Genomic DNA, 17,688 nt, shown 5'->3' on the forward strand with positions numbered 1-17,688 from the left:
TAAAGAAAACAATAAAGATGATCACATTAGGATAACAAAACCGTTTTTTCTTTATTCATGTGTAACTTAAATGGGCACTTAAATTTTGCAGGCCTTTTCGCATTCGGCCTTCTTGTCGAATAGATTATTGTTTCCTTGGCAGCCGGAGTAATTGAAGCTGATGCACTCGTTGGTATCCCTGCGATAGGTCCACTTGTTTTGAATGGAACGGCAATTACCAAGGACGCCGAACTCCTCGCCACAGATTGCTGCAAGTCAAATTTAAAACGGTTTATTAGAAACATACTAAGTAAATTCTGTACCAATAAGGCTTATTTTCAAACTGCAGACGAAAATAATTCAAAATTTCTTGGTATAAACTACATTACCATGAACCCAAGCAATTGAATAGAACCTATTTACTACTGATACTGATGAATTTGAGCAGTTTCTCCGGAATTACTTACGGTTTTTCAAAGCCGCCAAGGCTGATCCCAAAAAGCAGCAGAGTAGCGCCAAAACTGCTAGGTATTTCATCTTTATTTTGCTTGGGTTTGCGTTTTTTTCGAGATCTCAAACCGAACTGTTGAGCGATCCGTGATGCTGACCGTATTATATACTTTTGCCCCAAAAACCGGATCGGTTATCAATCGACGAGGGTCAGCTCTTCGAGCACTGACAAAAACAACAAACCTTGATAGTATAGTAAAGTTTTTATTTTTTTGGCAATATTGCGAAACAAGATTGCCGATTGTTTGTTTTGGCGTTTCGGTTACAAAATTGTTTTCGCTTCATGTGGTGGGTTTTGCCCGTTTCGCTGCTGCTTTAGTCCTTGCAGGCCTTTTCGCATTCTCGCTGGTTAGAGAACTGATTGGAGTTTCCACCGCAGCCACCGAACATGAATTCGGTGCAGGCGTTCTTGGTGGCATCATATGTCCAGACGGGCATGTAAGCCAGACAGGCAGCTCCATCCTGTGCCATGCCCGCCATCCCCGAAGGCTGCTGGCACATCTCTGCGGGATCGGGAATCATCCATAGTTTAGCGCTTGGTAGCCATCGGATCAGCTTACTCACCTGGCTTGGCGTCCACCCAGCAACGACTCCTGGACAGACTTAGCAGTATGGCGATGGCAACAAAGGCAATATACTTCATTTTGAACAAAACTCCAGTTGAACTCTGGTAGGCCACACAATGCCTGACCAGCGTTTTATAGAGCTGTACATATACCTAGAAATCGGGAGGAAACGGGCTTTGGCTTATCTTGCATAGTCTACATATAGAATGTAGGCAGATAGCAAAGAACTGTCACACAAGTACAGATCAGTCCGTCCATTTGCACATCTATTCTATTTGCACATAAAAGAGTACAAGTAATATGTACTTCAGGCTAAATTACAAACAGTATCGGCATCAAGCTCAGATTGCGCCATACATTCGATTAGGTGAGTTTTGTGCTCTTATATACGAATACCCTATCATTTAAATAATTGCTACAACTTTTCTTATCGAAAAAGTTTCGATGGCGATCTGTATTATTATTTTTAGAAAGATACGATATCCGATATCTAATCCGTCGCGTATTTTATATCCAAATGCAAACAGCTCTCCGCTAAGTGTGAAAAACATACGATTTCAGTTTTAATTAGTAATAAGGTCGAACAGTTTTCTAAAATCATAAAAAAATTTGAAAATCCATTATGGAAATGACATTAGCATTCGTATCGCTAATGAAACGTTTTTCTACGTTTCTTAAACGTGCATTGTGTTGTGCTGCGTACGCGTACAATCTTTATTCTACAGATATTATGATAAAGACATTATTCCACGCACTTATCTATACACTGTTCCTTGAAATCAAATTGATTTTCGTTGCCATCACATCCTCCGTAGTTAAAAGGAATGCATCTGTTAAATATGCGAACATAAGTCCACACTCGGAATAATGCCAGGCAACGGCCATTTGCTGCAGGGCGTAATCCACATTCAACTACAAACATAAGATATTAATTAGTGCAAATAGGGCGATTAACAATCCAAAATAATATGAGCCTACTATTTTTCAGAGCCAAAGAATTGGTTGCCAAAGCGATGAACACAAAAAGCAGGATCAGCAGCTTCATGGCGAAAAATATTTGCCACCTTCAACTGACGTAGTCAACAAAATTCTGAAATACAAATGACCGCGTCGCGCATTTTATACTCGTATTCATATAGCATGCAGCTTGCTCTCAAGTGTGAAAAATGTACGCATTTCCAGTTGTAATTAGTAAAGAGGTCGAAAGGTTTTCTAAGATCTTAAAAGAAAGAAAATCCAATAAAGATTGGAGAACTGGTAACGCTAACTAAACGTTTCTCAAACTTAAACGAACAGTGTGTTGTGTTTCGTACTCATACAATCTTTATTCTACAGATATTATGATAAAGACATTATTCCACGCACTTATCTATACACTGTTCCTTGAAATAAAAATTATTTGCGTTGCCACCACATCCTCCGTAGATAAAGTATTTGCATTCTTTTGTTCGAGAATCATAAGTCCAACGTTCAATAAATGCCCTGCATGGACCAGGATCGCGGGGTAATTCACAAATTTCTACAAACATAAAACATTAATAAGTGTTAATGGGGAGATTAACTATCAAATAAAATCATATAAGCGTACCATTTTTCAGAGCCATAGAATGGCTTGCCAAGGCGATGAACACAAAAAGGAGGATCAGCATCTTCATGGCGAAAAATAAGAAGAACCTTCAACTGACTAAGGCAAAAAAAGTATGAAACCAAAACGAAGCCGGACGCCTATTATATACCCATGTCATTAAATGTCTATCCATGTCTACCAATAATTAGTTAACAAAGTTCCCCTTAATCTGTAAAATCTGAAAGTTTACAGCTGGCGAAGTAAAACAAAATCTCTTATATTTTATTTTTCTTATATTTATATTTTTTGCATGGAAATTCAAATTTTATTGCTTTGTGCCTTAACTTATAAGCATTTTATTCCGAGCACGTTTTTTCACAATCTTCCTTCGTATCAAATATATTTGCATTGCTACCACATCCTCCGTAGATGAAATACACACACTTTTTGTTGTTAGAATCGTAGGACCAACTGGGCATATATGCTAAGCAGATGAACTTACCACCAAAACCTTGCTTAGAGTGGGGAAGACCACAGATTTCTATATAATTTGAATAAGTTTCAGCAAAGGACGATCCTAGTAAAATGTGCCTGCCATACCATTTTTCAGAGCCATAGAATGGGTTGCCAAAGCGATGAACACAGAAAGGAGGATCAGCAGCTTCATTGCGAAAAATATTTGGAACCATCAACTGACTAAGGAAAAAAAGTATGAAACCAAAACGAAGCCGGTCGCCTATTATATATCCATGTCATTAAATGTCTATCCATGTCTACCATTAAATGTGAGGCAATTAAGATTTTACAGAATTAGTTAACAAAGTTCTCCTTAATCTGTAAAATCTGAGAGCTTACAGCTGGCGAAGTAAAAAAAATCTCTTATATATTTTTTTTATTTTTTGCATGGAAATTCAAATTATATTTCTCTGTTCGACATACTATATTGGGCTTTACTTATAAACATTTTATTCCAAGCACATTTTCTCACATTTTTCCTTCGAACTAAATATATTTGCAGAACTACCACATCCTCCGTAGTTGTATTTCACGCACTTTTTGTGGTTAATATCGTAGGACCAACTTGTAATTTGTATGAAGCAGAGGACTGTATTATTAGGATTACTAGGCTCGGAAAGACCACAGATTTCTGTATATTTTGAATAAATTTTAGCAAAGGACGATGCAAGTAGAATGTGCCTGCCATACCATTTTTCAGAGCCAAAGTATTTGCTGCCAGAGCGATGAACACAGAAAGTAGGATGAGCAGCTTCATGGCGAAAAATAATAGGAACCTTTAACTAACTAAGGCAAAAAAACTTCTGAAACCAAAACGAATCACATCGCGTATTTTATAACCATAGCATAGCCATAGCGGTAAATCTGAACAAATTAAGATTTTACACAATTCAATAATTCTTAAAAATCGTATTATTGACCATGTCCCAAATACATTTCATTCCAAGCACATTTCTTCACAACGTTCCTTCGTACCAAATCTATTCGCATTGCCACCACATCCTCCGTAGATGAATTTCACACACTTCTTGTTGCTAGAGTCGTAGGACCAACTGGGAAAATATGCCTCGCAGGCGATATTACGTTCAACATCACCATCTCGAGAGTGCGGAAGGCCACAGATTTCTGTATAATATGAATTGAATTCAACAAAGGACGCTCCAAGTAGAATGTGCTTGCCATACCATTTTTCAGAGCCAGGGCACTTGCCGCAAAGGCGATGAAGACTAACAGGAACATGATTAGCTTCATTGTGGAAAATAATTCGAACCTGTAGCTGAAGTAGAAAGAAATAAACTAAAGCTGTTACACCAAGTTTCGGGTATTTTATAGCCGCATCATTACAATAAACTGTCGTCTTATCGCCTATTCACATTGAATATTTTCTAAGAAACACGTATACATTTACATTTTCGAGGTTCCTAAATAAGTATTTATGCTCGGCTCCATGTATATGGACAATAATAACGATTTACATTCATGTAATCATTGTCTAGCTTGCACTTCTCTTCGCATTCGTGTAGGGAGTCGAAACTATTCGCATTTCCAAAACAGCCGCCGTAATCAAACTTCTGGCACGATCGAGTCTGCGGATGGTAACTGAACTTTTCAAAACTGCCGGCGCACGTGATGAAATTAATGCCATTTTGTGCAGGCGGTTCTCCACAAATAGCTAATGGAAATTTTCACATTTCATAAACAATTTATTATACTTCGCTATGTAAATGCTCGACTTACGATCCTTGAGACACAAGCCTATGATCTCCACAGCAAGCAGCAGACAGCCAAAAACCACTAGTCTCATTGGAACTTCAGTTTCGAAAACAATGTGTACCGAGTTCGTTGATCAAGTGTTGCCTATCGGGAGTGCAAAATAGAAATGCGTGTCCCCAATTGGAAATTGAAATCGGACTCTCTTTTATAATTATATAATATATGTATTTTATAGGTTCAGTTCAGATAATGCTGGCTAATCAAAAAATGATTGTGCCAAAGCAAGTACATGGAAATCCCAAACGGAAATACAAAAGCTCTTAATTTTGAATTCACTTCATTTTATTGCAAACACTTGTCTTCACAGTTTTCCCTCGTATCGAAGCGATTCTCATTGCCACCACAGCCTCCGTAGATAAATTTAACACACTCGTTTCGATCGCCATCGTAGGACCATCTGGGTATATAGGCCTCACAGGAGATTCTGCCATCGCCGTTTAGGGAATGGGGTAGACCACAGATGGCTGGAAGTTTCAGATTACACACTGAGTTGATTTAGGAACAAAGCATTTCACAAACCATTTTTCAGCGCCAAGGCGTTGGCCACAAAAGTGACAAACACAAAAACCAAGATCAACAGCTTCATAATTCGGAGGGATTTCAAAGTGAACTAAACTGCTGAACGACTAAATCAGGCAAATATATACGTAGCCATGCTATTGCATTGACTTTCGGCTAATCGCCGAGCCCATTAAACACTGTGATTGCACGACAAACAACTCAAGCTCACTTATGACTGGGAAATCTCCACAAAAGTTCGCACCGATCTATGTAAATATTTTTGCCGCGTTGTTTACTTTCGTCGGCTTCCCAGAAGCCACCTTGTTTACTGGCCGCCTGAAAGGGAAAGCCCCCACATTACAATTATAGTATCAAATGAAATAAACAATGAGATCAACAAGTGTTGTAATTATGGTCGGGTTCTCTTATCGATTGGAAAAGGGAAGTGTCTCACTTTAATTACAAACATCATGTAAAATATTTCACATGCGGTGTGAGTCAAAAGATAATAAAGCTTAAAAGCCATTTCATAAGATTTTAAATATTCCACGCAATTTTAAGTTGATTATGGTAACACCACTTTATAGCAGTAATAAAAGCTTACTGTAACTATATTCTCATTAAAAACCTTTTCTAGTCCCTTAATTATTTCAGCAACTTATACTGTGCTTAAAATGCTAGAAAGCAAGAATGCTATTTCTGTATATGAGGTGAACAATTATAAAGTAAGGAGTCGTACAAAAAGTTAATTATTGAAAGTCATTTATTGAATATTTTTTATGGTATAGAGGTCGTTAAAGTTATTCCTTGCACTTCTGTTCGCAGAGCTCCTGGTTTCCAAATCGGTTTTCATTGCCACCACATCCGCCGTAGACGAAATTTACGCACGAATTGCTTTCGGGATGATAGCTGAAACTGGGCATAAAAGCGGCGCACTTGAAAAGGCCATTGCCATCAGCATTAGGGGGCAGTCCACAGATGGCTAATAGAAAGAAAGATAGGAATATGAATTACAATAGTTTCGATTTCCCGAAACAGCTTCCAACTTACGATCCTTGAGGCCCAGGGCCACACCCAGCAGGGCGAACATCAAACAGACGGCAGCAATGAACTTCATACTGATTGCGATTTAGAAAAACTATATGAGTATCTGTCAGATTCCGTGGAACGACTAATGCCAATCGGAGGTGTAGCACTAGGTTATATACGCGATGCCGATCTGCAGAGGGGAACTACATACAATTGTATGGGGGATCTTATCTATGTGCACATGAACTTTCGGTTCATTAACAAGTGCTCGTGAAAAATATACCAAATAAACAGACGAGACTTTGTGTTTGTGTTTGTATTTGTAGTGAAAATAATGGCGGGATAGCAAATAAATCTGGAACTACGTTCTGAATAAAGTAAATACGATTAGGCACCGATTTGTCATTCGGAAGTGGGTTTGTCAGATTATCTCTCTAATTATTATTATCTCTTTAGTATATGTATAAATTTTGTTTTCAGACTATCTGCGATTTATGAACACGGAGTGAGAATCCTGTTGTTATGTTTGTTCAAGAAACCTATACGAATCATTTCATAATAATAGTATACATGGTTATATTTTCGGTCATATTTGATCGAAACTATTGTTTGCACTTGCTGAGTTCCCAGGATTAATTAAAATCTCGTATTAATGACTCAATTTTTTGTAAGTGGGACTGGTTTCGGAATTAATGACCTTCTGAGATTTACTTAATCACCACCATTGACAAATGGGTCTACATACTACAGTATCTACATACTACTGTATCAATATACTACTGTATACTATAGTATCTATACTAGATACTAATATATCTAGATACTATTATATGTAGATACTATTATATCTAGATACTATTATATCTAGATACTACTACTTCAGAATCTTTTCTTGCCAGGTGTCCAAGTAAAACGAAATAGATATATTTATAAATCACAATGGTATATTTATTTAAAAAGTATAATCAAAATATTCAAAAAATCAACTCAGTGAAATAATGCGTAGCGCTTAAACGGCTGATGAAATTGGATGGCAAATAAATTATAAACAAAGTAAATACAAGTTCTTAAGACGAAGTGCTAGTTTCGGTGGTCACTTCGCTGTTTTGTTCGGTGGTTGAGTCGGTGGTGGTGGAGCCCGCCGACTTGGCCAAACAGGCCTGTTCGCACTGCTCCTTGGACTCGAAGTTGTTCTTGTTGCCGGCACATCCTCCGTAGACGAACTCCTCGCAGGATTGGGTATCCACGTTGTAGGCATATCGGTAGAACAGGGCGAAGCAGCGACCGGTTTCCTTGGGCTGATGGCAGTCCTCCGGAACAGTGAGCTCACTGGCATCCGGCTGGGGATTGGCCACCACGGGATCCTCCGCCTTCTCCACCACCACATCCGAGGGAGCTGCCCGAGTTCCGGCTGCCAGAAGCAGAACAGCCGCGATAACTATGAAACTGAAGCTATATCTGAAGCACATTTCGATTCCGTTGAGTGGATGATGAGCGAATGATTGCGACCTGCTCGGCTATTGGGGCTTAAATACTATCCGTCCGAACTGATTTACTCACGTACTCACTCGGCTGGGTTTTTGCCCACCGTTTTTGCCTCTTTTTGTTTACTTCACTTTTCGGAGCGTCAGCTTGTTTGTCCAACTGATTCGACGCCCTATGTAAATCACGCAGGTGCCTCTCTGACGTCTATATCCATGTCTATATCCATATCACCTGGCACTGACAGCTCTAGAGAAGCTTTCGCAGCCCAACCTTCAGTTGCAGTTCAACGCACCGGCAAGTCAATCATAATGCTGGCCATAAAATCATATTCCAAGTTGTTTCCGGATCGGTGTGACAATTTTAGCAAGCCAAATCACGTTTGGTAGGCGGATAGGGAATCTAACTGAATTACCTATAAACTGGTTAACTGATTGACTGTTGAAGTGGTGAATGTATGTGGGTATCTTTAGAATTGCCTAAGCTTTAAAGCATCACAAGACTTAGATTAACTGCTAGTAAGCAATTTAAGCTTTTTTACAAATTGATTTCGTTTGCGGTTCTAATAATCGAGTCATTTTCACCATTGCGCCTCTAAGTGGAAAATAGAGCACTCATTTTCGCAACTCCAATTATAAATTATATTGATATACTGCTAACTTCTAATTAGTTAATTATAACAAGTTTATATTTCGCATTGGCAAAAAACCATTTAAAACAATTATTTTGAAGTACAACAAGAAATAGTTTCATCTAGTATTTAAAATTTAACAACAATCTCGATTGATGAATCTCAACCATCAATTGATCACTTCTTGGGGATGCAAGCTTCCTCGCAAGTTTGTCGGAATCCCCAACGATTGTCGTTGCCTCGACATCCTCCGTACTTGAAAGTCTCGCAGGCTTTCTTATCCTTGTTGTAGTAGAACCTTTCCAGGTTCATGCGACACGGACCAACTTCCAAGGGCTGCAGGCACTTGGGATCTATAAATTAGGGAATTTAATAAGGATCCAAGCTGCATTTCAAATACTTTTGTGCCTTTGCTGAGATCAGTTCTTAAATAAACGAACCTGGTACCAGTCTCTGTGGCTTGACTGTAGTTGTGGCAACTGCAGGCTTATTTCCCGATGGATTTCCAGGCTGCACCTGAGCCACAGCCTTTGGCTTGATATTGTTGTTATCATTATTACTGGGAGTGGCCACTGCCTGCGTGAGTTGCATAAGACTTAGCAATACGAGTGCCCCAAGGCAGAGAAACTGGGTCATCCGTAGGAGCATTCTGTGTGTGAAACCTGATAACTGAACGTTAAAAGCAACGACTGAGAACTGAAACTGGTCCGAAAGTTCTATATGCCAGTTCTATATGCTCCGCTTAGACGACCAATTACGTACAAATTAAATCACTTGCTCACTCTCTGCTCATCCATGTGTGAGTTAAGCTCGTATTGCGCATACGCCGTGTTGAGCGCAGATGAGATTAATTAATGAATTTCCACAGAGCAAACAGATGGCACATGAATATGCCGCATATTTCCACATAATAATACCGACAAACTTCAGTTGAATAAAATAAACAAAGTCCGATACCCTAACATTTAAAATAGAACTGTAGCACTGGTGGATTTTTCAATTTGTCACACTTTAAGCCAGTCCATTGCGAATTATACAGGTTGGTAGAGACATCTTCCACGAGAAAGGTATTCAATCTAAATAAGGTTTTACCTGGAAAATAATGTCCGTGAAGATATTGTTTTTTTTTTTCATTATATTAGCTGGTGTTAATGGGAAACCAGCAGATGGTTAGTGTGCTTTTCCTCATTAAAAACCAATCCCTTATATATCAAATAATAGAATTTGTAGAAAACTGTCAACTTCCGCCGGCGGCTGATGGCTTTGGAAAAGTTATGTCCTGTGCGCACTACTCGAATTGGTTTTCCTATCATGCAGACAGAAACGAATGCGTGGAGTTCTCCTACGGCGGTTGTGGTGGCAACGAAAATAGGTTTAAAACCAAAGCCCTTTGCGAAGAGGTGTGCAAAAATAATTCCACATAGCCTTCGATAGTGTAAAACAATTCTGATTGTTATTTAATATATTAATAGCTGGTATTTATATCAAAATGTGTGATTGCAGGGCAGTGGAATACCCTTATGGTGCTAGAAAGATTGCCTACTTTTTGATGGCATTCTTTATTGTAGTTTCATACAAGCGAATGGTTATAATGTAAATAATTTCATAACTAATTAATTAGTTTCGGATAATTCAGAAAAAGGTTAAAGGTGAGCTTTCAGCCCGATATTGGTAGTTTCACTTCAGTTGTTTAACTCTGAGTATACACAGATTGAGGATGAAAGTATTTGTTTTGATCTACACCATATTAGCTTTAGTGCCAGGCTTAAAAGGAAGTGAGTGCAAAGAAGAACTATTCATTCATGTTGATCACCTAATAATGTAATCTATACTCTTAGATGATTGCAATCTTAAACCTTTTGTGCAAGGATCATGCCTGGAATTGACAGACCTCTATTCCTACGTCGAAAATAGTAACGACTGTGTATTCTGGCAGGGATGCCTTATGAATGGTAATCATTTTACCAAAAAAGAGGAATGCGAAGCCAAGTGCAAGCAATAGTTAAACCGTTTTAAGATTTGAAAATGTTTTCAATCATATGGAGCCATATCTTTTTGAAAAAAAAAAACACATTTCTAGCATGTAATATCTGAAACTAATTTTATTAGTTTTGCTAAATGTCTATAAAAAACACTTCCACTTGATCATGAGACCACATTCATGAGATGTGGTCACTTCGTATTTTTGTGTTATTAATATCCCTTTTTGGGTGTGGAATGGGATACATATACCCTAGTCCAGGTAAGTGTTGAGGAAAAACATTACAACTACTTTAAATATTCCTTTCCTTCAGCCGTCTGCTTATCTAAGCCCAAATTCTGGGGAAGCTGTAAAATGCACGCACGCGGATTTACCTTCATAGCTTTCATAAGTGAGTGCGTTCCAATTGTTGGCTCTTGTGAGGGAACCGAAAATTTTTTCCGTGACAAAATTTCCTGTGAATCAATGTGCAAATCACGCCCAAGCCTACTTTTACCCGAATTGGTGCCAGAAAAATAGCTATTAATAGTTGGAAGTGCCTTAAGTGTATTTTATGAGTTGTAAAAAGTCACAAAAACTATAAAAACCGAAAGAAATGCAATTAGAATGAACTTTTTGTAAAAAAAAATATGCTTTACCCGTTAAAAACCAATTATCAGGCCTTTTAAGTGTATTTATTCTTGAGCGTGGGAACTAAAATGATATCTTATTATTCTATGAAAATATTTTGGAGTAAACATTTCAATCAGAACCGCATTGTTTAGCAAACAAATTGACAGTAACACGTGAAACTAATTTTATTACCTTATTTTATTTATGGTCCTTTAAAAAGTGAACCAATTAAATCAGAGTTTTTATTATGAGTTCACTAAAGAGTTCGTTTTGCGTTTCTTTCTTACTAATAATCCTTTTAGGGGTTGTGATGTCCTATAGAGATCGTAAGTGCTAACCATAACACTATTCAGTTTTTTATTTTCACTTAGTTTCGCACAAGTGCAAACTCTTTCCTAGATCTTATGGATTTTGTAAAATCCTCGCTCGAGGATTTTCCTATGATGCTCATAGGAATGTATGCCGTCGAAATGTTCTTCGGTGTATGGGAACGGATAATTTTTTCTTTGACCAAGATTCCTGCGAAGAAGCATGCTTAAAGCCAAGAAATATTTAACACAAATGTTTTGTACATACTTCAATGATTAAAAAGTATGAACAGATTGAAGACATTTGTTAAATGAATTACAAATACATAAATCGGTGTTATATAAAATTATTTTTGTGTTACTTTTCTTTTACCTTATTTTATATAATTAATTCTGAGCTAGAACTAATTTAATTAGCCACCGATACTACGATTATTAGCCAACGTTACACCTATTTGAAAATATTAATATCATGAAGTCAGGGGAAAGAGGCAGCAATTGATTTTAAAGATGAGATCGATCTATATAGTGCTCATATTATGTTGTTTGTTTGATTCGATTACCTCGCAAAACCGTAAGTTTTATAAACAAATCTGTATACTCCAAATCGTATTAAACCCACACATTCCTTTGTTTAAGCCAAATGTTTCATAAAGACCTCTTTTGTGGGAAAGTGCAAGGGTTTTTCCTTCATACCGAGAAAGCGTAGATGTGTAAGGATAACTGGTCCCTGCTCCGGAAGAGGAAACTTTTTCAAACACTTAATGGACTGCCAGGCCAATTGTATAGATTTCGATTAACATAGCCTTTAATCTATCTATACTTTGTGATTTTAATAAAACTCAAAATCAATTCCTGTTGAAATTATGCAGTGTGCGAGTTTTTGGGACGTAAGTTATACATAAATAAACTGCATTATGTATATGGCTCGGCATTGGCCAAGTGGCACCCTAAACTGAGCCATAAACTGCAAGCAATTTGCATAATAAATGCGAATGTCAGGGCCATGTCCAATAGGTTCATATTCCATTATTATTTTGCGAGTGTGTGTGGCACTTTGTGGGGCTCATTAAAGTTGCATTGTGTGCTGACAGGATGGGAAAGGACTCAAGTTCTGGGCAAGGGCGATAATTAGAGCCGAACATTAGGGCCAGAATGCTGGACAAGACAAGATGGTCAGCAGGAGAAACAGAAACAGAAACAGAGATTGTAACTGAAACTGAAGCGATGCCAGGTGTTAATTCGCAGTGCAAATTGAATTATCGCTCGGCGATGATGATGTAACGATAATTCCAATGCTCGAGCTTCAGAACTCCAGGAGTTTGGGCCCTGTCAAACTGCCGTGCTATTTATTCATTAGCCCATTCGCACACACATGAGAGGGTCGAACATTTCGGGCCTGATTGAGTGGCCAAAATGTCAGATGTGCGGGGTGACAATTCAGTTAGCTGTTTAATTTGCCTGAAATAATTGAGCCCCGGACGTTAATTGGTGCTCGTCGTCAGCAGCGTTTAATTACTAAATTACAGACATATTTGTGCAGTTGGAAGAAACGTCAAAACGGCATCTATTACTTGGCCAAATTAATTATGCATAACAAGTCAAGTCCACATTCAAATGTGGAAGGGCTGTTCTGCCTTTGAAACGTTTTCAAGTACTAGACATTTTTAATTTTAATGCAAATTGCATATAAAATTGATTAGTTTTCCAGCACGTTTAGAAAAAACTGGGGAAATAATGTTGCCTTCTTATTTGCTTAACAGCAAAATAACTTCCAAAATGAAGACCCTACATAAAATCTTGTTATTTGTAGTGTTATTTAATGAGGTCTTCGGAGGGAATGGTATGTTTTTAAACAGAAATGCTTGTTTAGCTATTTTTCATAATTTGTTCTTTTTTTATTGTATTAAGTTCGTTGTTCTCAGAAGGGTGGGATTACACTATCGTGCACTGAGATTTTCCATGAAATTCGGAAATTCATAATTTCATAATTTGTTCTTTTTTTATTGTATTTAGTTAGATTCTTTGATAACAGCACCGACTGCAATAAGCCCTTGTCCTAATTCTTATAAAATATTATTAATTTTATTCGTAATATCACTGGGTATTTCATGGGCTGCACGGGCAAGTTGAAAGCGAAACCTATATTGAAATTGAAATCGCGCTTCTGGCTGTCAATCCATACACCTAACCAAGTCGTAGTTGATTTCAAAGTATTGGCAGAGCCGCTTTGTTGCCAATTGAAATGCGGAACATGTTTTTGTTGCCTTCTGCCCAGTCTTTTTACGTCATCTCCGCGAGAGTGATTTTTTACTGGAGCTACTGTAGGGTATGCGATGGGGAGTTTCGATTTTCCCACCCGGCTTGTCTTCAGAATGATTTGCTTAAATGTAGCTTATACAGCTTATGTTTGCTTATACATACAGAAATCTAAATGCAGAGACCTAAAATAGCTAAAAAGTAGGGTATTCTACTTTTGCGCTGGCCTAAACCATCGCCACTTGTTAACTTGGTCAATGTTGAATATTGGCAACAAAACGGGTACGAGGTATGAGGTATGAGCGTTTGAAGGCATTTGTAAACACAGAAATCAATGCTCAGAGAGCGCGGTTCAGTGAGTTGTGGGCCCAAGAACGTGACGGTTGAACATCGCAAGTGCAAGTGGAAGTCGAGGGTACCACCGATCAGCAAGTCTAGATGTCAAGATGCCGGCTCATTGGCAGTGGCTTCTACTTGTTGGCCTCCTCCTGCTGATTCCGCACCATTCAGGGGCGGCCTCCAAAAGAGGTAATTACAGCGAAGATCGGAAGTAAACGCCACACTAATCGGTGATATTCATATAATCCATATAGTGAAACTGTGCCTGCAGCCCATGATCAGTGGTCGGTGCTTTGGATACGTGGAGAGCTATGCCTACAATCCCATAAAGCGCCATTGCGAACCCTTCATCTACGGCGGTTGTGGCGGCAATGACAATCGATTTGGCACCAAAGCTGAGTGCGAGTTCAACTGCCGTGATGTTTGAGAATGTCAGCCGAAATGTCACAGTTACCATAGCTATCATTAAAGTTAAAAGCCAAACTCATAGTTAAAAAAATAACTACAAACTGGCGGTTATGTTTCTATATATTCCAAGTTGAATAAATGGGGCTACATCTTAGATATTAAATCGAAAGGTTAAGGGAAGAGAAGTTGCTACTCTGATTCCATTTACTGGACTCTAAATTTTGGTAATTACTATTTGTCAAACTAACAAATATATATTACAAACTACACTTTTATTCGAGTATAAAATCCACTTTAAAGATCATATACAAAATGGATCACAATAAGCTTACTATTCTCAGTTTAAACCAATTTAAACATCGAATATAAAAGTAATATAATTACATTCCACTAAACGAGCCACGTTTAAATTAACAATGCATTCAATGTGAGGTTTCATTGGCCTTTGCATTGTTGCGCCGCTTCACGTGCCGCGGATTGTTGCAAATCTTTTCACAGTCTTCAAGGGTTCGGAAGAGCTTTCGATTGCCGCATCCCCTATACTGACAACGTTGTGTCTCCGGATCGTAAAATATTCCCACGGTGGTAGGACCACACACTCCATTCGTACTCGGCTCCATCTGGCACGAATCTCCTGCAACATGGCACAAATAACATTTATATCATATTGGAGCATAAAGTTTAAACATTAATTTAAATTACTTTCAATTTAGTAATGTTCATAATATGTACGATGTTATGGCACTAAAGTAAGAAACCGTATGACAAAAATTTACAGAATTTAGTTTGGGGTATAGGAATTTCAATTTGTAATGCCAAGTCATTGCCCTCAGAGTTTTGGCATTGACAGGTTGAAAAACAGATAACCCAACATCATGTTATAAATTTTTACAATATTCTTACTGATTGATTATGAGAAATCTCTGAATACTTACGAACGAAAGCCTCTGCAGTGAATTGTTGGTCCAGGATAATGGCCAAAATCACACAAACTGCAATGGTGATCCTCAGCTGACTGTGGTTGGCCATTGTGACCAAACTTTTGAAAGTGCTCTGGTTGGTAGTTCCTCGGAATGGAGTCCTGTGGCTCAGGTTGGTCAACTCTGTATTGCAGCTCGGCTTTGCTCCTTGGCCCCGATGATGTCAGTCTGGTTCAGGACAAACACAAATGCGCAGCAGCTCGCCATATATAAGAGGCAGTGCGGAATGTGTCCGATTCCACAGTGATTGAAAGCCTATATTATATGGATGATCGGCCGATCCGTCTGCTCTGCTCAATTATTTATTTTCTTTTTGCAATTCCGCTGTCTTTTATGAGTTTTTTATACTCGTCGCTTGGCAAAGTTCATCTAGAGTGCAAAAACCCAGCCGAAAAAATGCGCTTGATCTTTATTGCAGTTGTTGCCAGTTGGGAAGATACAGATAGGGAATACTCCAGGGTTCTATTGCAAGTTTTCTTGGACTTTGTTAGCGCAGTTTTGAAATTATGGAAATCCTTCGATGGATGAAGAAACGGATTTGGTTCACCACACACTTGGTCACTGACTAAACGTCGAGTCGCGAACTCGACTTGAAACCTCGAACAAAAGGCATCCGAGGCACACATTTGTAATCGGAGTGCCTCTGCCAGCAGCTCTGCTGATTCGAATTCTGCTCAGAGAATTAAAACTTACACCGAACAAAAGTAAAGTAATTTTAACATTTTCACAATTCGTAGGGCAAGTCCTACTACTTGAACGTATATTCTGCATAAGCAATTTTAATTGCTTTAATATTGCTAATATAATTGCTGCTAATATTTTTGGGTTTTCGGAATATTATTAATATTATTTGTTTGAGCATATAGCAGAATTCAAATAAAACATCAAGCCATTCTCTGTGTGTGTTAATTGATAAGATTCAGCATCGAAACCTGCGATTTTGCACGAGAGATCGATCGATGATGATCGTACTGAGGTCTACTCTCCTCGAATTCCAGCTAAATCCGGCCAGTGCCTGTTGCAGAAGGCTAAGATGAACGCAGAGAGGTGCACGGCTGATAAGGCCAACGTGACGTATACGCAACGAACTACTTATGCCCTAAGTAAATAGATGCATCAGTCGTATTTACTTGGTATTATCAGATGCATCATCTACATAAACAGCAATAAAGATTGCAGTGTTGTAATGATGTAAAGCCAAAAACAAAAGTGTTTGCTTTGGCTTTTAGATTTTGCACTGTATTCACGTTTGCATTAACCAATGTTCGTGTGATTCATAATCATTCATGAATTTTCCTAAAGTAATTCAAATATATATGCCATGATTATGTAGCTCGAAATACATAACATCACCTACATAAAGTACAATCACAAGAATTACGAGAGCTATGCGACTTTTCTTTTATTCCAGGGTAACATAGGAATATGCTGACATAACTAAGTAATATTGAGTGCCAAACGGACCGCAATCACAGATTTCCGCACGTTTTGATAGTGCGACCAATGAAAAAAAAAGCAGAATTACGTCACAGGTCAACGGGGCGGATGATTGACAACCAGCTGAGACTAAACATTTCGACGCAATTTGTTTGCCGCTCTCGACGATTTCATCAACTCTCACCGAATCAAACTCATTCATTACTGGTACATTTGTTTACGTATTTATTTATATTACTCGTTCACATAAAAGTCATGATTCCGGCGTATCCCATGGATACAGGTGGAAACGCAATCCTGCTGGCTGCCGAAACTCTGGCCACGAATCAAGTGGCATGCACCGATCTTGTACATCTTACAGTCAAATGTTATCGGATCGTAATAGAATCCCTCGATATCAATGGCACAAACGCCCTCCGAACGTGGCGGTGGTTTTTTGCAAATACCTAGCGATGAAATCATTAGTGATGTTCAACGAACTTTAGCTTGGGGGTCGCAGAAAGCAAGAACCAATCACTTTGGCATGGTAACAACGTTTACTTCTGTGACACCCCCGTCGTCGTCGTCGATCAGGCTCATACTCACTGGGTATCGCAGGCGGACTGGGCACGAATCTAGCATCTGTGCGGCGGTGGTGGATGAGCGTCAAGAGCACCACCAACAGCAGCGTTAGCACCACCGACGCGGGCTTGTGTCGAGGCATCTGGACTGGCGGCGGACAACTGAGTAACCGAGGCATTCGGGAACACTACCGAGCTCAACCCACTGAGACCCGCGATAAGGAAAGCACTACAATCATTTGTAATACAT

General features: G+C 38.7%; 18 protein-coding genes across 20 annotated transcripts; 5 read left to right on the forward strand and 13 right to left on the reverse strand.

The window, feature by feature from the left end:
* Positions 1–78: 78 nt before the first annotated feature.
* On the reverse strand, positions 79–539 carry LOC122626798 (male accessory gland serine protease inhibitor). The gene is made up of 2 exons (XM_043807176.1): positions 447–539; positions 79–248 (listed from the first exon to the last, which is right to left on the reverse strand). The coding sequence occupies exons 1-2, from the start codon at positions 514–516 to the stop codon at positions 79–81; spliced, it is 240 nt and encodes a 79-aa protein (XP_043663111.1). The 5' UTR covers positions 517–539.
* A 265-nt stretch (positions 540–804) lies between these two features.
* LOC122626432 (male accessory gland serine protease inhibitor) lies at positions 805–1,175 on the reverse strand. Its single transcript, XM_043806693.1, has 2 exons — positions 1,054–1,175; positions 805–992 (listed from the first exon to the last, which is right to left on the reverse strand). Exons 1-2 carry the CDS (start codon positions 1,130–1,132, stop codon positions 805–807), a joined length of 267 nt encoding a protein of 88 aa, XP_043662628.1. The 5' UTR covers positions 1,133–1,175.
* A 565-nt stretch (positions 1,176–1,740) lies between these two features.
* On the reverse strand, positions 1,741–2,164 carry LOC122626433 (kunitz-type protease inhibitor 2-like). Its single transcript, XM_043806694.1, has 2 exons — positions 2,034–2,164; positions 1,741–1,967 (listed from the first exon to the last, which is right to left on the reverse strand). Exons 1-2 carry the CDS (start codon positions 2,098–2,100, stop codon positions 1,798–1,800), a joined length of 237 nt encoding a protein of 78 aa, XP_043662629.1. The 5' UTR covers positions 2,101–2,164; the 3' UTR covers positions 1,741–1,797.
* A 191-nt stretch (positions 2,165–2,355) lies between these two features.
* LOC122624793 (kappaPI-actitoxin-Avd3a-like) lies at positions 2,356–2,780 on the reverse strand. Its single transcript, XM_043804493.1, has 2 exons — positions 2,644–2,780; positions 2,356–2,574 (listed from the first exon to the last, which is right to left on the reverse strand). Exons 1-2 carry the CDS (start codon positions 2,708–2,710, stop codon positions 2,408–2,410), a joined length of 234 nt encoding a protein of 77 aa, XP_043660428.1. The 5' UTR covers positions 2,711–2,780; the 3' UTR covers positions 2,356–2,407.
* A 726-nt stretch (positions 2,781–3,506) lies between these two features.
* On the reverse strand, positions 3,507–3,954 carry LOC122624782 (kunitz-type serine protease inhibitor 2-like). Its single transcript, XM_043804484.1, has 2 exons — positions 3,829–3,954; positions 3,507–3,769 (listed from the first exon to the last, which is right to left on the reverse strand). The coding sequence occupies exons 1-2, from the start codon at positions 3,893–3,895 to the stop codon at positions 3,588–3,590; spliced, it is 249 nt and encodes an 82-aa protein (XP_043660419.1). The 5' UTR covers positions 3,896–3,954; the 3' UTR covers positions 3,507–3,587.
* Positions 3,955–4,053: 99 nt separating this feature from the next.
* Positions 4,054–4,468, reverse strand: LOC122624772 (male accessory gland serine protease inhibitor-like). The gene is made up of 2 exons (XM_043804475.1): positions 4,323–4,468; positions 4,054–4,263 (listed from the first exon to the last, which is right to left on the reverse strand). The coding sequence occupies exons 1-2, from the start codon at positions 4,387–4,389 to the stop codon at positions 4,076–4,078; spliced, it is 255 nt and encodes an 84-aa protein (XP_043660410.1). The 5' UTR covers positions 4,390–4,468; the 3' UTR covers positions 4,054–4,075.
* A 1-nt stretch (position 4,469) lies between these two features.
* LOC122624765 (male accessory gland serine protease inhibitor) lies at positions 4,470–5,016 on the reverse strand. Its single transcript, XM_043804461.1, has 2 exons — positions 4,876–5,016; positions 4,470–4,810 (listed from the first exon to the last, which is right to left on the reverse strand). Exons 1-2 carry the CDS (start codon positions 4,940–4,942, stop codon positions 4,572–4,574), a joined length of 306 nt encoding a protein of 101 aa, XP_043660396.1. The 5' UTR covers positions 4,943–5,016; the 3' UTR covers positions 4,470–4,571.
* A 155-nt stretch (positions 5,017–5,171) lies between these two features.
* On the reverse strand, positions 5,172–5,590 carry LOC122626404 (male accessory gland serine protease inhibitor-like). The gene is made up of 2 exons (XM_043806652.1): positions 5,431–5,590; positions 5,172–5,375 (listed from the first exon to the last, which is right to left on the reverse strand). Exons 1-2 carry the CDS (start codon positions 5,495–5,497, stop codon positions 5,194–5,196), a joined length of 249 nt encoding a protein of 82 aa, XP_043662587.1. The 5' UTR covers positions 5,498–5,590; the 3' UTR covers positions 5,172–5,193.
* A 567-nt stretch (positions 5,591–6,157) lies between these two features.
* LOC122626499 (male accessory gland serine protease inhibitor) lies at positions 6,158–6,617 on the reverse strand. The gene is made up of 2 exons (XM_043806782.1): positions 6,463–6,617; positions 6,158–6,394 (listed from the first exon to the last, which is right to left on the reverse strand). Exons 1-2 carry the CDS (start codon positions 6,527–6,529, stop codon positions 6,213–6,215), a joined length of 249 nt encoding a protein of 82 aa, XP_043662717.1. The 5' UTR covers positions 6,530–6,617; the 3' UTR covers positions 6,158–6,212.
* A 794-nt stretch (positions 6,618–7,411) lies between these two features.
* LOC122611664 (early lactation protein) lies at positions 7,412–8,392 on the reverse strand. The gene has a single exon (XM_043784913.1). It carries the CDS (start codon positions 7,908–7,910, stop codon positions 7,509–7,511), a length of 402 nt encoding a protein of 133 aa, XP_043640848.1. The 5' UTR covers positions 7,911–8,392; the 3' UTR covers positions 7,412–7,508.
* A 201-nt stretch (positions 8,393–8,593) lies between these two features.
* Positions 8,594–9,445, reverse strand: LOC122611668 (spleen trypsin inhibitor I). The gene is made up of 2 exons (XM_043784926.1): positions 8,995–9,445; positions 8,594–8,907 (listed from the first exon to the last, which is right to left on the reverse strand). Exons 1-2 carry the CDS (start codon positions 9,200–9,202, stop codon positions 8,732–8,734), a joined length of 384 nt encoding a protein of 127 aa, XP_043640861.1. The 5' UTR covers positions 9,203–9,445; the 3' UTR covers positions 8,594–8,731.
* A 140-nt stretch (positions 9,446–9,585) lies between these two features.
* LOC122611677 (chymotrypsin inhibitor SCI-III) lies at positions 9,586–10,202 on the forward strand. 3 transcript variants are annotated; one of them, XM_043784938.1, is made up of 3 exons: positions 9,586–9,723; positions 9,776–9,954; positions 10,058–10,182. In XM_043784938.1, the coding sequence occupies exons 1-3, from the start codon at positions 9,657–9,659 to the stop codon at positions 10,082–10,084; spliced, it is 273 nt and encodes a 90-aa protein (XP_043640873.1). In that variant the 5' UTR covers positions 9,586–9,656; the 3' UTR covers positions 10,085–10,182. The 3 variants fall into 3 exon arrangements, with proteins under 3 accessions (XP_043640873.1, XP_043640881.1, XP_043640889.1); XM_043784946.1 differs by having other exon boundaries at positions 9,621–9,723; positions 9,785–9,954; positions 10,058–10,202; XM_043784954.1 differs by lacking the exon at positions 10,058–10,182 and having other exon boundaries at positions 9,624–9,723; positions 9,785–10,036.
* A 2-nt stretch (positions 10,203–10,204) lies between these two features.
* LOC122611704 (BPTI/Kunitz domain-containing protein 4) lies at positions 10,205–10,598 on the forward strand. The gene is made up of 2 exons (XM_043784979.1): positions 10,205–10,329; positions 10,393–10,598. Exons 1-2 carry the CDS (start codon positions 10,272–10,274, stop codon positions 10,554–10,556), a joined length of 222 nt encoding a protein of 73 aa, XP_043640914.1. The 5' UTR covers positions 10,205–10,271; the 3' UTR covers positions 10,557–10,598.
* Positions 10,599–11,331: 733 nt separating this feature from the next.
* LOC122611695 lies at positions 11,332–11,754 on the forward strand. Its single transcript, XM_043784967.1, has 2 exons — positions 11,332–11,473; positions 11,519–11,754. The coding sequence occupies exons 1-2, from the start codon at positions 11,395–11,397 to the stop codon at positions 11,701–11,703; spliced, it is 264 nt and encodes an 87-aa protein (XP_043640902.1). The 5' UTR covers positions 11,332–11,394; the 3' UTR covers positions 11,704–11,754.
* Positions 11,755–11,890: 136 nt separating this feature from the next.
* On the forward strand, positions 11,891–12,319 carry LOC122626693. Its single transcript, XM_043807055.1, has 2 exons — positions 11,891–12,029; positions 12,095–12,319. The coding sequence occupies exons 1-2, from the start codon at positions 11,966–11,968 to the stop codon at positions 12,253–12,255; spliced, it is 225 nt and encodes a 74-aa protein (XP_043662990.1). The 5' UTR covers positions 11,891–11,965; the 3' UTR covers positions 12,256–12,319.
* Positions 12,320–14,061: 1,742 nt separating this feature from the next.
* LOC122624806 (chymotrypsin inhibitor SCI-III) lies at positions 14,062–14,582 on the forward strand. Its single transcript, XM_043804520.1, has 2 exons — positions 14,062–14,242; positions 14,308–14,582. Exons 1-2 carry the CDS (start codon positions 14,161–14,163, stop codon positions 14,478–14,480), a joined length of 255 nt encoding a protein of 84 aa, XP_043660455.1. The 5' UTR covers positions 14,062–14,160; the 3' UTR covers positions 14,481–14,582.
* Positions 14,583–14,714: 132 nt separating this feature from the next.
* LOC122624801 (boophilin-G2) lies at positions 14,715–16,017 on the reverse strand. The gene is made up of 2 exons (XM_043804506.1): positions 15,397–16,017; positions 14,715–15,095 (listed from the first exon to the last, which is right to left on the reverse strand). Exons 1-2 carry the CDS (start codon positions 15,488–15,490, stop codon positions 14,884–14,886), a joined length of 306 nt encoding a protein of 101 aa, XP_043660441.1. The 5' UTR covers positions 15,491–16,017; the 3' UTR covers positions 14,715–14,883.
* Positions 16,018–17,079: 1,062 nt separating this feature from the next.
* Positions 17,080–17,623, reverse strand: LOC122618044. The gene is made up of 2 exons (XM_043794169.1): positions 17,464–17,623; positions 17,080–17,324 (listed from the first exon to the last, which is right to left on the reverse strand). The coding sequence occupies exons 1-2, from the start codon at positions 17,615–17,617 to the stop codon at positions 17,113–17,115; spliced, it is 366 nt and encodes a 121-aa protein (XP_043650104.1). The 5' UTR covers positions 17,618–17,623; the 3' UTR covers positions 17,080–17,112.
* Positions 17,624–17,688: the final 65 nt, after the last annotated feature.

This window comes from Drosophila teissieri, chromosome 2L (genome assembly GCF_016746235.2).
Source record: "Drosophila teissieri strain GT53w chromosome 2L, Prin_Dtei_1.1, whole genome shotgun sequence".
NCBI lineage: Eukaryota > Metazoa > Arthropoda > Insecta > Diptera > Drosophilidae > Drosophila > Drosophila teissieri.

Coding starts and splice junctions, on each gene's coding strand:
- LOC122626798 (XM_043807176.1), bottom strand. CDS start 516: ATGAAATACCTAGCAGTTTTGGCGCTACTCTGCTGCTTTTTGGGATCA. Junction 249..446: donor CTTGGCGGCTTTGAAAAACC/GTAAGTAATTCC, acceptor TTTGACTTGCAG/CAATCTGTGGCGAGGAGTTC.
- LOC122626432 (XM_043806693.1), bottom strand. CDS start 1,132: ATGAAGTATATTGCCTTTGTTGCCATCGCCATACTGCTAAGTCTGTCC. Junction 993..1,053: donor CTGGGTGGACGCCAAGCCAG/GTGAGTAAGCTG, acceptor CCGATCCCGCAG/AGATGTGCCAGCAGCCTTCG.
- LOC122626433 (XM_043806694.1), bottom strand. CDS start 2,100: ATGAAGCTGCTGATCCTGCTTTTTGTGTTCATCGCTTTGGCAACCAAT. Junction 1,968..2,033: donor TTCTTTGGCTCTGAAAAATA/GTAGGCTCATAT, acceptor TTATGTTTGTAG/TTGAATGTGGATTACGCCCT.
- LOC122624793 (XM_043804493.1), bottom strand. CDS start 2,710: ATGAAGATGCTGATCCTCCTTTTTGTGTTCATCGCCTTGGCAAGCCAT. Junction 2,575..2,643: donor TTCTATGGCTCTGAAAAATG/GTACGCTTATAT, acceptor TTATGTTTGTAG/AAATTTGTGAATTACCCCGC.
- LOC122624782 (XM_043804484.1), bottom strand. CDS start 3,895: ATGAAGCTGCTCATCCTACTTTCTGTGTTCATCGCTCTGGCAGCAAAT. Junction 3,770..3,828: donor TACTTTGGCTCTGAAAAATG/GTATGGCAGGCA, acceptor CAAAATATACAG/AAATCTGTGGTCTTTCCGAG.
- LOC122624772 (XM_043804475.1), bottom strand. CDS start 4,389: ATGAAGCTAATCATGTTCCTGTTAGTCTTCATCGCCTTTGCGGCAAGT. Junction 4,264..4,322: donor TGCCCTGGCTCTGAAAAATG/GTATGGCAAGCA, acceptor CATATTATACAG/AAATCTGTGGCCTTCCGCAC.
- LOC122624765 (XM_043804461.1), bottom strand. CDS start 4,942: ATGAGACTAGTGGTTTTTGGCTGTCTGCTGCTTGCTGTGGAGATCATA. Junction 4,811..4,875: donor AGGCTTGTGTCTCAAGGATC/GTAAGTCGAGCA, acceptor AATTTCCATTAG/CTATTTGTGGAGAACCGCCT.
- LOC122626404 (XM_043806652.1), bottom strand. CDS start 5,497: ATGAAGCTGTTGATCTTGGTTTTTGTGTTTGTCACTTTTGTGGCCAAC. Junction 5,376..5,430: donor CGCCTTGGCGCTGAAAAATG/GTTTGTGAAATG, acceptor TGAAACTTCCAG/CCATCTGTGGTCTACCCCAT.
- LOC122626499 (XM_043806782.1), bottom strand. CDS start 6,529: ATGAAGTTCATTGCTGCCGTCTGTTTGATGTTCGCCCTGCTGGGTGTG. Junction 6,395..6,462: donor GGCCCTGGGCCTCAAGGATC/GTAAGTTGGAAG, acceptor TCTTTCTATTAG/CCATCTGTGGACTGCCCCCT.
- LOC122611664 (XM_043784913.1), bottom strand. CDS start 7,910: ATGTGCTTCAGATATAGCTTCAGTTTCATAGTTATCGCGGCTGTTCTG.
- LOC122611668 (XM_043784926.1), bottom strand. CDS start 9,202: ATGCTCCTACGGATGACCCAGTTTCTCTGCCTTGGGGCACTCGTATTG. Junction 8,908..8,994: donor GCCACAGAGACTGGTACCAG/GTTCGTTTATTT, acceptor CCTAATTTATAG/ATCCCAAGTGCCTGCAGCCC.
- LOC122611677 (XM_043784938.1), top strand. CDS start 9,657: ATGTCCGTGAAGATATTGTTTTTTTTTTTCATTATATTAGCTGGTGTT. Junction 9,724..9,775: donor TAATGGGAAACCAGCAGATG/GTTAGTGTGCTT, acceptor ATCAAATAATAG/AATTTGTAGAAAACTGTCAA. Junction 9,955..10,057: donor CCAAAGCCCTTTGCGAAGAG/GTGTGCAAAAAT, acceptor GTGTGATTGCAG/GGCAGTGGAATACCCTTATG.
- LOC122611704 (XM_043784979.1), top strand. CDS start 10,272: ATGAAAGTATTTGTTTTGATCTACACCATATTAGCTTTAGTGCCAGGC. Junction 10,330..10,392: donor AGTGCCAGGCTTAAAAGGAA/GTGAGTGCAAAG, acceptor CTATACTCTTAG/ATGATTGCAATCTTAAACCT.
- LOC122611695 (XM_043784967.1), top strand. CDS start 11,395: ATGAGTTCACTAAAGAGTTCGTTTTGCGTTTCTTTCTTACTAATAATC. Junction 11,474..11,518: donor TGTGATGTCCTATAGAGATC/GTAAGTGCTAAC, acceptor ATTTTCACTTAG/TTTCGCACAAGTGCAAACTC.
- LOC122626693 (XM_043807055.1), top strand. CDS start 11,966: ATGAGATCGATCTATATAGTGCTCATATTATGTTGTTTGTTTGATTCG. Junction 12,030..12,094: donor TTCGATTACCTCGCAAAACC/GTAAGTTTTATA, acceptor CCTTTGTTTAAG/CCAAATGTTTCATAAAGACC.
- LOC122624806 (XM_043804520.1), top strand. CDS start 14,161: ATGCCGGCTCATTGGCAGTGGCTTCTACTTGTTGGCCTCCTCCTGCTG. Junction 14,243..14,307: donor AGGGGCGGCCTCCAAAAGAG/GTAATTACAGCG, acceptor TAATCCATATAG/TGAAACTGTGCCTGCAGCCC.
- LOC122624801 (XM_043804506.1), bottom strand. CDS start 15,490: ATGGCCAACCACAGTCAGCTGAGGATCACCATTGCAGTTTGTGTGATT. Junction 15,096..15,396: donor CACTGCAGAGGCTTTCGTTC/GTAAGTATTCAG, acceptor GCCATGTTGCAG/GAGATTCGTGCCAGATGGAG.
- LOC122618044 (XM_043794169.1), bottom strand. CDS start 17,617: ATGCCTCGGTTACTCAGTTGTCCGCCGCCAGTCCAGATGCCTCGACAC. Junction 17,325..17,463: donor CAGTCCGCCTGCGATACCCA/GTGAGTATGAGC, acceptor TTTCATCGCTAG/GTATTTGCAAAAAACCACCG.